We start from the raw sequence: 16518 nt of genomic DNA on the forward strand, positions 1-16518 counted from the left end.
CCCTTACATTATTATTGTTATGTAGGCTCTAATTATATTGTAACCCCTTAGACTCCTATATATACCAAGGAGGTATTATTATTTTTAACATAAAATAATTGTTGATTTATGTGATGTAAAGGGGTTTTTCCCCTTTGAATAAGTTATTTCTCAAGTCATTCATCTATATTTTCTTCTATTTTCTGAGCTGGTTGCATAACAAGTTGTGAATTCCTTGAGCAGCAAGGAAAAATGAGTGGATTTAGTTTGTTGAGGAGTTGCAAAGAATGATTAATGATGGATATCAAAGTGACAAAACAACGAAGAACATAATGAAGGAGGTGAAGGAAGAGAATATAGAAAAGTTATTGTTGCATAATGTAATCTTGTTCTATGGATCCTGCATCTATATACCAAGAGTATGCAGACTTAAGAGGGAATTCTTGAAGGTGTCATGGCATGCGTTTGGCTTCTCACCCAAGATTGCAGACGACCATGTCATTATTTGATAAATGATACTTTTGGGGAATCATGAGGGATGATGTAGAGGAGTATTTGAAAAATTGCATCATATGTTAACAAGATAAGCGTAACACTAGCGTATAGGTAGGATTATTGCACCCTTAACCAATTCTAGAGACGCCTTGAGAATTTTTTCAATGGAATTCATCTCAAAGTTTCAAGTGGTGTATGCCTATAATGGATTGTTTATTATCATGGATCAAGTATCTAAGTATGCCATATTTCTAACTTTGAAGGTAATGTGCAATGAAAAAGAGACAAAAAGATGTTCTTCAGGAACATGGTGAGGTCTTGGGGTTTGACATTGAGCATTATGTCAGATAGAGATACGAGATTAACAGGGAAGTTTCAAACCTCATTATTCAATCTTTTAGGGACAAATTTTCTACATACTTCCACCTTTCATCCATATATAGATGGATAAACAAAACGTATCAATTCCATACTAGAGGATTATCTCATAGATTACATGATGGATGATAAGGAGAATTGGTTAAGTCTGCTGTATGAAGCTAAGAATTGTTACAACTTATCGAAGAGTGCTTCTACAAGATATAGTTCATTAAATTTGGTTAATGGGAAGATTCCCATTACTCCAAACATGGTGCTATAAGGTTACGAAGGGAGGAATTCCTTTCGCCTTGAAGTTCATGAACCGTTGGTAGGAGGTGTTGGATATGGCTCAAATGTGCTTGACAGAAGCATGAGAGAGGATGAAGAAGTGGGTAGGAAATAATAAGAAAGATGCAAAGTTCAATGTTAGGGATAAGGTCTTCATTAAGATGATGAAGGAGAAGTTCCCACTACCTACCAGGATGTCTAGGTCACCACTCAAGAGGTTCAAAGACTCATTCTGAGTTGTTGCGAGGATTCATGATATCATGTATGAGCTAGAGATTCCTTTCCATATGTGACCACCTCATTAATTATTCCATATAAATCCTTTGAAGAAATATTTAGTGGATAGAGAGGATTCAAGTAGAGAAGAGCCGACATGTCTCTTTCTATTTAATATTGATCATCTAGAGCTAAAGCATGTGGATATAAAACAAATATTGAACTTTAGGAATTGGAAAGAACAAAAAGACCGAGTACTTCATGAAATGGAATGATGCTCTAGAAAATAATGGATGGGGGACCCATGAATCCATATTGATATGAGAAAAGGAGTTGGTATCTTATGAGAAGAATCATCAGTTGGCAGTACCATTGATGTTGAGGACAACAGTGACATAGGTTACATGAGGATGTTAGACCATAATGAGCCAAGGCATGCCCTCATCCCTACCATGTGCCAGTACATGCCCTTGGAAGCCCTAACGAAACAACTTGATTGGAATGAAAATTTAGTCACAAAAGGTGTAACATTTATCTTAGAAGAAATGAAATGTCATGGCAGAGGTATTTCAAAATCGAATCCATGTTGGTAGGTCGACATGAATTGGGAAAGACATGTTGAGGGCACCAAAAAGGTGACAAGTCAAGGGAATTAATTGAGGTGGAATGCGGTAAGGGAGCCCAATATGATAGGCTCCAAGGGAACTAGTCAATATTAGACAGGAAAGTGAAGGGCATAAGAAAATTTGGGCATAACAAATTTTGGTTCTTGATGGAATGAAATTTGGCATGCTACGTGATGAAATTTAAGGTCACTTAGGCATAACAAGCATCGATTGAAGCCAAGGTGCCCAACGCTTGGGTGAGTGACCTACATGATGAGGTTGTGAATCACCTAAAGGAGTTCTCGTGCCATATAAATAACCACACAGTAGAGTCGACAAAGGAAAAATGAAGTGCAACTAAGACGAGCTCAAATACATTGTTTTGGGTAGGGATGAGGTGTGAGATGGATGAGGGTGTGAGCATATATGCTCAGTCCTATAGTAGAGCATGACCCAAAGGAAAAGATGTGCCATCTGAGCTATCCTTTTTGAAGGAAGGAGATGACCCATATAGGAATAGGGATGATGTATGGTAGGGTGGCATGGTGGGGTCAATGATTTGGTATTTGATTTGTTTTTATATTCGATGGATTTTTGCTTCTAGTTTCAGTTGTGCTAAGCCATTGCATCAATGAATTATCATACCTATACTTTTTAATAAGAGAAGAATGCTAAAGGAATGTTTCTATTGAAATTATGGATGCTTATGATTGTGTTAATATCTTGCATATGATGTTCATGATTCTCAATAATGAACATGTGACAATTTTCTTATTTTTTTACATTTTATGGATTACACACATTAATAATAATATAGAGAACAACATGGGTAATTGCATTGTGAGCTGTAATCTAGGTGAAAAAACATTGTACTGCACTAGGAAGTTGTGAAACAGATTAGCATCTTACACTTGAGGGCTTGCAGTGTGCACAAAAGTTTCATTGTGACTTTATAAGGCCCTAAGGTCATGATACCATCCTAGCATGGGGGAGATGTTGTATTTTCGAGTGTAAACATTTAAATGTTAGTTCAATATAGGAGTGTAAATACGTAAATGTGATTTAAACATGGGAGAGTGTACGTAAAATGAATCACGAAATTAAAAATTAAGAATAATAAAACATAATGTTGAATCAATTAAAAATTGTAATAAAAAAATAATCGATTCAATTCAATTTGTTATGTTTTAATTTTGTTTTTTTAAATAAAATTATAAACATATTTTTTTGGAAAAATCATAAAATGTATATTAGATTAAAATAAATTAAAATAATAATAATTCCTATTAGTAACATGATATATGAGAGCAAATAATTAATAAACATATAATAATTTATTAGATTTAGCTAATAAACTTATGATAAAAGACAAAAAAAAAAAAAATCTAAATATAAAATGTTACACATGCACATATACATTAACTATAAATTAACAACCATTTAACCGTATAATTTAAAATAATGACCTAGGCATCTTGATGTTTAAATTTAATTAATAAAAATAAAAATTTAATATTTACAATATTTTTTTTTTCTAACTTTTATATATATTTATATATAAAATCTTAACATTTATTATATCTTTCTTTTCTAATTTATATATATGTATATATATATTTGCTAAGATGGTTTTCTTAAAATTAAGAATAAGAATATATCTAAATATAGAGATATGGAATTTATATAAATAGAAATAATATTATTATATATCCATCTTAACTCTAGGTTTACAAGTGCTTAGAGTAATCAAATCTTTGATAGTGCAAACCCTTAGTTAAATTTACACTGAAAAAATGGTTTACATTTTAAGAGATTTAATCCATTAAGGCCTTTAGTAAATATCGAGATAAAATAAATCTATAATGATTATATTATTAATATAATAATTATTTTCAAACCTGAAATATAGTATTTGGATGATTTTTAAATAATTTTATTTTTTTAGAATATATATATACACACATCTACATCTACATCTAGTTTTGGTTGTGCCAAGTCATTGGATTACTCATGCCCAAAAAAAACGTAATTTATGTTCAAATAACACACATTTTTAATTAGTTAATCCAATTCAAATGACAAAAACACTATAACCACTTTTCAGATAAATCTCAATTTTAAATTTGTAAATATTATTAAAACTATTCTAAAATTTTCTATAAAATTAAAATTATAATATCTATCTACTATTAATAATTCTTAAAATCCTACTTGAAGATAAACATATTTAATTATTTTCATTAATGGAAAAAAAACTAACTAATCACCTCCAAAAAAATTTGGTTTGGGTGATGATGTCCGTTGAATTTTTAAACACTGTTTTTACTAAGAGAAATACTTGCTCACCTTTTATGTTTAGCTACTAACTAACCTCTAAATATTGAATTCTTATCGCATAGTTTTCGATTTAATGGAGCTATTGTAAAATTGATATAGTAATGTGTGGCCAGGACTTTTGCCATCAATCATTCTCCCAATTAATTCTCCTCGATGACAGTAGAACATGTTAGTTTGATAAGCAAATAGAACATTGATAATTTGTATAGTAATTTTTATGTTTTTAGTTTTTGTTTTCAAATCAAATACTATTCAAAGAAAAATAAGAATTTTTAAATTTTAAATATTAAAAAAATAATTTAAAATTTTATATAGAAGAAAAAATAGTTAAACATATTAAGAAAAATAATTTAAATTTTTGTATATATATATATGAAAAAAAGTTAAATTTCACAAATCACTCCAACACTTCTGCACCTTTGTCCTTACATGCCATAAAAAGTTACTTGTTTGCACTTATATCACATTCAAAAATAAATGTTCCTCAATCCATGCATGTCACACTTAAATTTCTTTCATTTTAAGCATAGTATGTACTACATCGAAATTTCTTTTAGTTATAAAATATTGCATTTCTCCAAATTTGTATAGATGACACATCACGTTCTTAAAACTTTTCCTCGTCATTAGAAGGGAAAAAATCTAAGTGAAATATTTTATATTTCTCTTCATATCCTTGGAATTCTTTTTTTCCCATCGTACATGAGGGGAAACAAAAACTTCCAACCCAATCCTTGACATTATTGGTCCCCCATTTAATGTTTGTTGCAATTACAGATATTGTACTTAAACAATCTTTACTACAATGTAACTTATCACTGATTTAAACAAACTTTGCTACGATGCAATATACCATACATAAACAAGTAATGACAGTTAACCAAACAATGTTGGGATATCCAATGTGACATATCTCACTAAAAAAACATTCTTGTAATGGAATATCTCACACATAGGTAGTCTTTACTATCATGTGACATATCACACTTGAATTGTATTGTGGAAATATGATTAGTTTTCTCAGATTCATGAAAGCAATCCAGACAATCAAAGTATAAAGATAATGATTCTTGGTAGTTACAGTGCAATGCTGTCTGGTTTGATTAACATGGGTTGTGCAGAATAGAGAAAGTTGATATTAGGAACAAATATGGCCAAGCAAAAGTTGTAGGCACCATTGTGTGTGTGGGTGGTGCAATGCTGATGACCTTCTACAAAGGCCCTGTTCTCGTGAGGCTTAGTGGGGTTCTTCATAGCACATGGATACTGGGGGCCTTAATGCTGTTTGCCAGCTGTTTGTTTTGGTCTGGGTGGCTTACATTTCAGGTACTTATAATTTTCTTCATGCTTGCACACCGTAAGAGGCAATCATCGTAAGAGGCAATCATCTTTTCAGTATTGGAAACATCACATATGTGTATTTTTGTGTTGTTCTTGTTTTGAATACAGGCTCCAGTTGTTCAGAAATATCCAGCTGAATTTTCATTAACAGCTATAATGATGGTGCAAGGAACTGTACAATGTGCTTTGGTGGCTTTATGTTTTGAACCAAAGGCATCTGCTTGGAAGCTAAAGTGGGACATACAGCATTTTAGCATCGTCTACTCTGTTAGCATCTGATATATCATTGTTTTGTTAAAATGTTTTCTTTCATGAATTAGTTTATGGATTTCTAGTTTGTTGAGCTTAACTAGATTGCAGATTGTAATTTTTATAAATATATTTAGTCTTATTCATTTAAATTTATGATATTCTCAGAATTTACCATTCAAATAAAAATAACCCAGCTTTATGTTTCTAAACATGGTGCAGGGAATACTCTGTTTTGCATTTGCATTCTTTGTACAAACTTATTGTATCCGTCTAAAGGGACCTATCTTTGCTGCAATGTTCAATCCAACGTCAACAATATTGGTTGCAATATTAGAACCCCTGATCCTTCATGTCAAATATCGTCTGGGAAGGTCAGATCTCTCATATTACTGCAGCCATGTCTTTTCCAAGTTCTTGGGTTGAGCCGCTTTACTAATAACTTCTGCATATTTTGCAGTTTGTTGGGAACCATTTTTATCATCGCAGGATTGTATAGTGTACTATGGGGTAAGGCAAATGATGGTGACAACTTCGTGGGAAACACAGAAACGCGGAAGGCTGCAGATGGATCCAATAACAACATCAGTGATTGCAACATTGGCATTAAGGAACCACTATTAGAAAAATGAGGCGACAGAAATTTCTGATTAGTCTATTTTACAGAATCTGGTCACAAATCTCCAGGGTAACCTGACAAAGTTTCAAGACCGCCTACATGGGAATCCCAGTAGTGTAAACATGTTACCATTTGGATCCTTGTTGGTGATATTTTTATGATTTTTTCCGGTGAAGCATAGCCACTAATTGTTCATCAGTCACATTGTAGAATTGATGTGTAAAGTGGTTGTTTATTGTTCACATTGTAGAATCGAAGTGTAAAGGGTTGTTCACTGTTTGCATGGGAGAGTTTAAGTGTAAAATGGCTTTTAAGGTATTTTTTTTTTTTTATTGTGGTTAAAGTTTGTTGATTTTTAATTACTTTGGGACTTATGGTATTTTTAACTAATGTTTTAGGGAAAGTTTAAGTGTAAAGGTTGTTTAGTGTTTATGGTAGAGTTTAACTGTAAAGTGGGTTTTAACGCATCTTTTTTAATTGTGGTCAAACTTTGTTGACTCAAGTATTTGTGAGTCTTTGCAATTTTAATTAAAGTTTTCTAGAAACTGTTGAATATTCTAAGTTTTTTGTAAATTCAAAAATAATTTCCTAATTTTCTGGAAATTTTATTTCTAATTTTTTTTGGATGAGTGGGCTTTGATGTAACATAATTCCTTTGGTAGAGGGCATTTTAATTTCGATATTTGTGAGTGTTTGACAAATGATTTAAAAAAAAAGACAAATTTTGTGAGTGGTCTTGCGTCTCATAAGGCTTAATAAGTTCGTCAAGAATGTGACAGAGTTCTAATGAAGGCAAAACCTCCCAAGCCGAGTTTATCCAAAAATGAATTCCAAGCCATTATGTGTTTTAATGATAACCCTGACGTCCTTGTCCTTAAGGCTGATAAAGGTAATGCGACCTTCATCATGAACTCTTCTGACTATAAATCTAAGTTATTTGATCTTCTTCATTCTACTTCCTATAAAATCCTGCCCAAAAACCCCATCAATTCCATTACCCATCTTGTCACTAAAGTCCTTAAATTTTCTTCTATAGATCCCTCCATCCAACAACGCTTTTTCCTCATACACGCAAACTCAGAGAAATCTATGGGCTACCAAAGATCCACAAACAGGGGGTTCCCTTTAGGCCCATTTTTAGTGCCTTCAGAGCTCCTACCCATGATCTTGGCTAGTTCCTAGCCTCTAAGCTTCAACAATTCATTGGATTCTTGCATTTTTTTAAGCCATGAATGAGCTTCATCAACCATGGCTGCTCTTACCAGGCCAGACATTAATGCATTGTAGGAATACACATCATGGATACATCCCTGACTTTGCATTTCTTCAAACAGTTTAATGGCTGCATCAATACGCCCTGCTTTACCAAGGTGTTTAATCATCACTGCATAGAGCCTTGAGCTGGAAGGAGTGCTGTTTTCTTTCATTTCCTTAAATAATTCCACTGCCGCATCATAACGGCGTGCCTTACCAAGTGCATAAATCAAACTACAATAGGCAGCAGGGCAAGGCGGAAAGCCCTTCTCGTCCATCTCTTCAAGAAGCATCAATGCCTTTTCCAATCTGTTCGCCTTGCATAAACCAGCAATTAGAATGGAATATGTAAATGAACTTGGAGCAATGCCTTTTCCTTTCATTCTCTCAAACCAATGCAACGCCTCCGATGGATTGTTAGATTTTAAAAGAGCTTCCATGACGCTGTTATATGTTGTTGGGATCACGATTGCCATTACACCAAAACCCGCAGGTGTTAGTAAACGGACGCATCGCCAGAGTTAACGGATCCTCGAGAGGCGGTTAGTCCATGTCACGAAACACACAGGGAGTGCTGGATTATCCAATGCCCAACAATCTCCCCCCCAAGCGCGAGCCGGGTGTGATTCGAACTCGAGACCTTTGGCTCTGATACCATGTCAGGCCAGGGAAAACGCTTCTATGCGTTCAATACCAAAAAAAACGACTCCTCACCAAAAAAACACAATCAATTATTCATGATCTGAGGGTGCAGTCTCAGAGGCGCTCAGAACAGAGTGCGCAGTCTCCAGAGGCGCTCAGGACAGAGGTTTCATGAGGCAGCAGAAACCTGGCAGAGGAGTTACAGCTATTTTAGGGACTGGGACCTGGGCTCTGATACCATGTCAGGCCAGGGTAACTCCAGCAATTAATGAGCGCAAGACAGAACTAGTGATTTTATTCATTAGACAAATATTATTTATACATATACAAAACGGATCAGTTCATCTTCTAGATGACTGTCCAGCTTCACCTCATCCGTTTCGGATTAGGTGTCAAAACGGACGCATCTCCAGAGTTAACGGATCCTCGAGAGGCGGTTAGTCCATGTCACAAAACACACGGGGAGTGCTGGATTATCCAATGCCCAACAATCTCCCCCCCAAGCGCGAGCCGGGCGTGATTCGAACTCGAGACCTTTGGCTCTGATACCACTTGTTGGGATCACGATTGCCATTACACCAAAACCCGCAGGTGTTAGTAAACGGACGCATCGCCAGAGTTAACGGATCCTCGAGAGGCGGTTAGTCCATGTCACGAAACACACGGGGAGTGCTGGATTATCCAATGCCCAACATATGTTACCACAATAGGATTGCATCCTACAGTTTCCATCTGTCCAAATAGCTTCAAAGCATCATCAAGTAGGCCTGCATCACCCATGATATCGATCAGTTTGTTGAACATGACCACATCGGGAGAGCAACCATCTTTCTGCATATCTTGAAATATTCTGTATGCCTCTTGGACTCTCCCTGCTTTGCCTAGCCCATTTATTACTTCAGTGTATGTAAACACATTCGGTGTACAACGTGTATCCTTCATTTCCTGGAACAACTTCAAGGCCTCTATGCATCTGTTTGATTTAAACAAACTTCCAACCAGGATCGTATAGATCTTCGCACTAGGTTGCAGACCATTCTCCTTCATTTTTTCAAAAGGCTTAATCGCAGAGTCCACATCTCCAAGTTTCCCAAAGTTGGAGATGAGCATAGTATAAGTTACCGTATCGGGAAAACATTTCCCTTCATTGAACATTTCACTGTAAAGCTCTTGCACCTTATCATGACAATTTGCCTTCATCAGCACACTAAACATGCAATTATAAGCATAAACATTGGGTTTGCACTTCTCTGTCTTGATGAGATAAAATATGGAAAGGGCCTTTTCCACCATCTTTATCTTGCCTAGTATCCTAATAATTTCAGACAATATGCTAGGATTCATGCTACAGTCACTTTTCACCATCTTTTGCACTGTCTGCCACATTTCCCCCACTAGTCCCGCCTGCGCTAAGCAACGGATAAGGGGCATATATGTGGTGGAATCATGCTTGAAATTCTTTTTCTTGGCAGCCCACTTGAAAAACTGTAACTTTACACCAATTTCTACATCAAGCTCAAAACCTCCCTAACCAATCTGTGATCCACCTTTAGCAGTAGGACTTCAATGGCCTTTTCAGCATCAGGTCCCCACTTGAAAATCTTCAGGATTTTCAAAAACCTCTCATCTAGGTCCCTGGCTGAAGGGTTTTTTCTGTTCATTCTGGCCATTGCTGATTGGCGATCCCCAGACCTAGTTTTAAGAGATGGATCTCTAAACATCTCCACTATCCCATCTTGGCTAGGGGCATCATTGCTATTGTTGGATGCCCCATCTAAGTTTAAACTTTAAAGTTAAATACTTTTCTAGAATTTCATGGATCCATGAATATGGTAGGTTTTGAGTAGATTCAAGATCCATGAATATTGTAGAATATGAGAATCTTAGAAAGATTACAAATAAGATTAAGGTGAAACAGGTCAAACAAATTGACCAGGTAGATTCTATCATATTCTCAAATTCTAAAATATTCCCAGAATTTATTATCAAATTAATTTCGATTCCATAAGCCTAACATGTAATTGTGTTGTTTCATATAAATTCCCTTCAAATTACTTCAATTCTATGAACTTAAATATGTTTTTTCATATTATGGTCATTGGAAATTGCAGGAAGAAGAAGATTGCTGTGAGGAAATGGAGGAGGTCGGAGGGTGGAAAGAAAGCTCCTACTGACCATTCCTTTCAATTGTTATGTTCAGTACGTCACATAACATAGAAAACCTTCAAAGAAATCGAATGTACTATCGCATCGAACACAAGAAATTTTGAAATAGTGTTTATTGGGAGTATATCATTCTGAAATAATGTTTATTGTGAATATATCTGCATCTTTCCTCGACTATGACTCTCTTTTAGTGTCGCATCTAACACATAAATTCTGAAATATGTTTATCTGGAGTGTATCCACATCGTTCCTGGACTATGAGTCTTTTCCTGTGGTTTGATGTTTATCTTTTCTAGCAATCATTGAAACTCTTCATGGAAACATTGTGATTTCTCTAGAGACTATACATAATGGATTTCTGCACTTTATGCCTTACGGCGTTTTCTTTGCAACATCTGGTGCAAATGCTAGTAATGGAATATCTCACACATAGGTAGTCTTTACTATCATGTGACATATCACACTTGAATTGTATTGTGGAAATATGATTGAACCGAGATAATGAAGATTTCATGGCAGCCCAAGTGTAGATATGGATGTATTTTCTACCGATGGACTTCTTGGGTGAGGAAACATTAATTGGAATAGGAAGCGATCTTGCACATTACGTCAAAGCATTGAAGAAAAGAAAGTATGGTTGATACATCTCATATGTTGTTATATGCATGTACATGAATATATTTGAGCCCTTCCCATAATAAATTGATATCTACTTCGCGAATGAATTGTGGAACTAAACATTTGTTTATGAGCATATTCCCTTTAGGTGAAGAAAGTGTCATTAGTATGGAAATTTATAATTTGATCTCACATTGATTAAACATAATAAAAACTTGAAATTGGTGTTGGATCAAATCAATGGTGTGTTCACAGTAGTAGATAGAGGCCACCAAAACCCTATGCAACCCCCATCCAAAGAAACAACACATTGGAGAAGAAGGAAGGGTCTACAAAACATTTTGATCCACTGGAATCATTGAGTTCTACTAACACTCCCACCCTAGATCAATTGACACATGTGGAAATGAGAGAATCCATTACACCCTCCTTGGCTTCAACAAATCATCAAGATGCAAGGGTCCCCACACAGATCAAATGGTAAACCCATGCCTTCTGATTAACTACCTCTTTCTTCCTCTCCTACACCTCATTTCCCCACAATTATACTCCATGCAGCTCGTGAGGGGGCTGATGCAATGCCAAATTAGGTGGAAGACATGGACTTGAACTTGGACACACTGAATCTGCCGAAAATAATGAAATCCTAGAAAGGTAACGACCCATTCACTCTCCCTGAGCATCAAGTTTGCTTGTTAGGATGAGTGTACATGAAGTATAAACATATAACTTCCAACTCATTGAGGATTTCAATCATTAATGGTACATGTATAGTAACTAAAGAAATTAGGAAGGTTTGATAAGGAGGAAAAATATGGAGCTGGAAGAGAAATTTACAAACGCTCGATGAATTGGAAGGAAATTTCATAAACTATAGATGTGAGAGGGTTATCGTGGAGGTATTTTGTGGTGCTAAAAAATATCAATCATGAAGATTATATCATGGAACACAAGGGGGCTTGATGGCTAAGGTAATTGAAGGCTTTGGAAAGATAAGTTATCAGAAGAAAAGCTAGACATTATGATGATAGGAGAAACCAAAATATTAGCGGAGGCTCTATCCAAACTCACTAGAAAATGGAGAAGGAAATGACAAACTATTCCAATAGACATTCAAGCACATATAGTAGTATTAGTGATATTGTGGGAAGATCAAGAATTAAAGTGACTAATATTGTTGCTACATTATGAGTCTTGACAGTGCAATTATAGGTTCTTAGATCAAGGGAGAAATTCCACATATCTAATGTGTATGGAACAAATATCCCTTATGATAAAGAAATTTTTCATTATTTGTTTTACCACACTCAAAATCCTATATACCACTATCCATGGATTACTCGCAACAAATGTAAACTAATTAAGTCATTGTGTATGAAGGAGGGGAGAATTCCACAATTGGAGCAGGAAGTAGCTTCATTCCAAGAAATTATTGATTCCCTAAGCCTCATAGAAATAGGCACTCTCGATGGAGCATTCACTTAGAATAATTAGTGAGGTGGGAAACAACAAATTTCATCACTATTGAATTGTCTTCTTATTTCAAATAATATTATGGCATGGAATGTATGTAATGAATCTTTCATCCTCACTAGACATGGATTAGATAATTGGTTAATATGCCTTAATCTCAATCTAAAGGGACATCTAGGTAATCATCCATTTATATTTGAGATGTTTTGGCTTCAACTCCTAAATTTTCTCTCAAACATATAAAATTGGGGAAGGAGATAGGAAACATCGATTGCTTAGCAATGTTTTCCTTATACAAAATGTTGAAACACATAAAATGGAAACTAAATGGTTGGAATAAGCAGAATTTTGAGACATTTTGGAACAAAAACATAAGTCTTAGCTTAAAATGGTAAAGATACAAAAGTATACCATTATGTATGGATGCTTGGAGGACTTGATTAAGTTAGAGGTAAAAATGCATCAAGCATTAGAAGAACATAGGAAGTGGGAGGAATACATTAAGGGAATTTGGATTTTTAAATGAATGGATAACCTGAGTTTTTAACATAGCTTCTCTTGTTTCTTTTTCAATTTTGGTCCAAGGATCACTATATATGCCATTTCAGGCATCCCATAGGATTCAATAGTGGGACCCACTCTCTCTGTTCATTTTTATTTTGGTTGTGTAAGGTTTGGGATCCCTATTCAAGGCATCATCCACTGAATGCAGGCTCAAACGGATCCACATATATGGAAATTACTTGCCCTCACCCATGAACAACTTATTGATGGTACGCTGGGTCCTGGCACACCAATGGTGTAGGAAGCTCGAAGTTTGAATGAAATCCTATATCTGTTCTCTTTGGCCTAAGGTATGGAAATCAATAGAACTAAATCCTAGATATTTTTCTTCAATAATTTTGCGATTATAGAGAGGCATGTAGTGAGGATCCTTGAGATCCATATCACAAAATAACCTTAAAAAATCCTAGGTTCTCCCATCATGTATAAATATCTTAGATGGGCCATATGAGAGGAATGTAACAAAAAATTCTAGAGAAAACTTTCAAGTTGGACATTTAGATATCTGAACATAGTAACTTGATTATTCCTCCTCAAAACTATGTTACAAGCATTTCCTATCTATATAAGTTATGCAATGATGGCTCCAACAACAATGTTTCAGGAACTATGAAGAAGCAAATGATCTTCCCTATTGAGAGCCTTGATATTAGAGAAGAAATGGCCTCTAATGGCATGGGATATGATGTGAAAGCCAAAAATAAAAGAGATACTTGGCTTGTGATGTCGCTCTATAATGACCATGGTGTTGGATGATAGAATTTGGTTGAAATGGATTCAAGGAGGGTGGGATCTTTATAAAGAATATGTATACACAAATATACTTATATAATTACTCCTTAACAGCTCGTAACATTGAATGCATTTGGACCTAGATAGTAATTTTTGACCCTAGAAAAGAAGAATACAAGATTTATTCAAAAGCACTTATTTTGGGAAGTCAAGAATGGGAGCACAACTTTATTATTGGAAAACTCTTGGAAATACATGCCAAAGATGGAGGAATAGGTGGAGGTAGAAAAATTTAGATTGCAAATGAATTTCCAGGGTAGATTCGTAATAGAGGAATATTGGGAAAATGAGACAACTTTCTAGCAACAGAAGAAATGGATTCCCCGAGACAATTCACATCCTAAACCAATTGGAGAGATCTAGAAAGAATTTGGGAATGTCAACTCTATAGGATCCTAGTCTCACATCAAGGTGACAAGATGAGGTGGGACTCTAGCTCCAAGGACATCTTCATAGTTAGGAAATCATATCAGGTGGAAGTAATATATCAAGGACCACTTGCTGATGAGCCCTGGATGAAAATATGGGAACAAAATTTATGTCCCAAAGTGTCAATATTATTGTGGTTACTTTTACACAACAAACCTCTAACATGGGATAATTTTAAGAATATGAAATTCCATGGGTCTTGTCGATGTCCTTTATGTTTATTCAATATTGAAACCTCAGTTAATCTATTCACCCTATGCACATTTTTTGCGGTGATTTTGAATAAGCACAAGGACTACCTTTACAAATTTGGTTGAAGTCTAAATATTTTCCATAACATTATAATCAATTGGAAGATAAGTGTTATAGACATTTTTGGGCACTGCAACCCCAAGCATAAAATGTCCATAAACCAAGGGCTCCTAAGTCCCTAAAAGTGTTGTTCCAACCCCTAAAGGAACAAGGTCAACTGATTACAGCTTCTCCTAGAAGTTCTCCATGAAAAACTACTCAGAACTGGTCAAAACTGGATCATTTCATCTGCTCCATAGGCAAAGTACGTTTCATCTCACCTAAGTACACTCAATGGGTGCGTTTCATTTCAAAAAGCCCTTCAATGGGGTGTGATGGGCAAGAAGAGACAAATGGCAATGTCAATCCGTGACGTGGAGAAGCATGGAATCTTCCAGAAACTTCTCCTGTGACACTTGCCTCTCTGAATTCGACCAAGGATGAGTAAGAGATCATCAATTTCCAAGTGGAAGCAAGAACTATCAGAGGGAAGACACTAATCAAATCACAAGCTGACTCATCCCCCTTACAGACATCTATATATCGATCCCACATCCCAGAGATCCAGAGGCTGTAATTTTTCATCTTGTAAGGAATTGATGTTGGTTTCTTGAGGCAACATCATAGTGTTGGGTGATCTAAGCTTTGCATGAGGTGAAGAAGGGCTTACTTGCTGAGAGGATGATGCTGGGTCAGAACAACTGGTTGTAACTCTCCTGGCTCTTTCTTGATTATCAATAAAGATATTCAAGTTTTCCTCCATACTCTTGTGTCATTTATGTTTCATGCATTCGTATGGTCAATTTACATCTGATCCTAGATTGTTTATGATATTAGATCCATGTTCTTGTATAGTGTTATGATGCTTTGATTCTACAGGTACTCTGTGAAGCTGGGTATACAGGAAAGTAGGTAGCAAAGGACTATCAGAAGAGAGAGGAATCGAGTAAGGAGCCAAGCGCAGGACAGAGGTTGGTCTCCTTTATTCTTCTCTCATCTATCTTTCATAAAGGAAAACGAAAGTAGTTTTGCTTTGTTTGTTTCTAAGGCAGCTACCCGCCTTAGTGGGATTAGCAGTTCTGCATAGACACTTTTCCCTGTAACAAAATGGCGACTCCACTGGGGAGCGACTGGGTTGTTTGTTTATCTACATTTGTTTACTTTATAAACTTACAGACGGAGCCTGAAGTTGAGCCAGGTAGCTTTCGAACTGCATTTACTATGCAAATGCAAAGTAGATAAATGTCGCTTCAGTCAATCTATGGGTTTTGTTTATGAATTAAACAATTGATTTACAAACTCTCTAATTGCCATTGTGGTGGCTCTAGTAACCTCCTTAGATCTACCGTTGTTGTTGATTTACTGATTACCACTTGCTCGGCCAAAATCCTTGAACTGAACTGCAAACTGTGACCCAGAACCCAAGCAAAGTCTCGTCCCCGGCCCAACGCACTCTCTATTATGTGAATCTCAAATTCAACACAATTCCCGAGTGTAGTAGGTGCGCTGCATTTTAGATTCACTGTGTTACAGGTGCGCTGATCAGACTAGGCATTGTTCCTAAATTTTGGTTTCTGTGTTCACTCTTTTCAGATCTATTCAAGAATTTTGCTTCCTGTAGTCAGTACACCTCTGTTTGAAACCCCTTTCCTTGCTGTTATTCTGCCTCCATTGTGCAAAGAACTGTAAATGTTTTTAGGTATTTGTTGAGTCATTTTTAGTTCTCCCTTACAAAGAAGTAACGTAATTGTACTCTCGTTTCTTGATTTGAAAGTGTCGCAAGTGTCGTTTTCAGTCATA

The 16518-nt window shown here is 35.7% G+C and overlaps 1 protein-coding gene and 1 pseudogene across 1 annotated transcript; one reads left to right on the top strand and one right to left on the bottom strand.

The window, feature by feature from the left end:
* Positions 1-5462: 5462 nt before the first annotated feature.
* Positions 5463-6772, top strand: LOC149183378 (WAT1-related protein At4g30420-like). Its single transcript, XM_089418712.1, has 4 exons — positions 5463-5606; positions 5730-5888; positions 6093-6244; positions 6331-6772. The coding sequence occupies exons 1-4, from the start codon at positions 5478-5480 to the stop codon at positions 6500-6502; spliced, it is 612 nt and encodes a 203-aa protein (XP_089274838.1). The 5' UTR covers positions 5463-5477; the 3' UTR covers positions 6503-6772.
* A 654-nt stretch (positions 6773-7426) lies between these two features.
* LOC149183379 (uncharacterized) lies at positions 7427-10055 on the bottom strand (annotated as a pseudogene).
* Positions 10056-16518: the final 6463 nt, after the last annotated feature.

The sequence above is a fragment of the Pinus tabuliformis genome, chromosome 3_2 (genome assembly GCF_031772625.1).
Source record: "Pinus tabuliformis cultivar Carrire ecotype Pingquan chromosome 3_2, CPIR1, whole genome shotgun sequence".
Lineage (NCBI taxonomy): Eukaryota > Viridiplantae > Streptophyta > Pinopsida > Pinales > Pinaceae > Pinus > Pinus tabuliformis.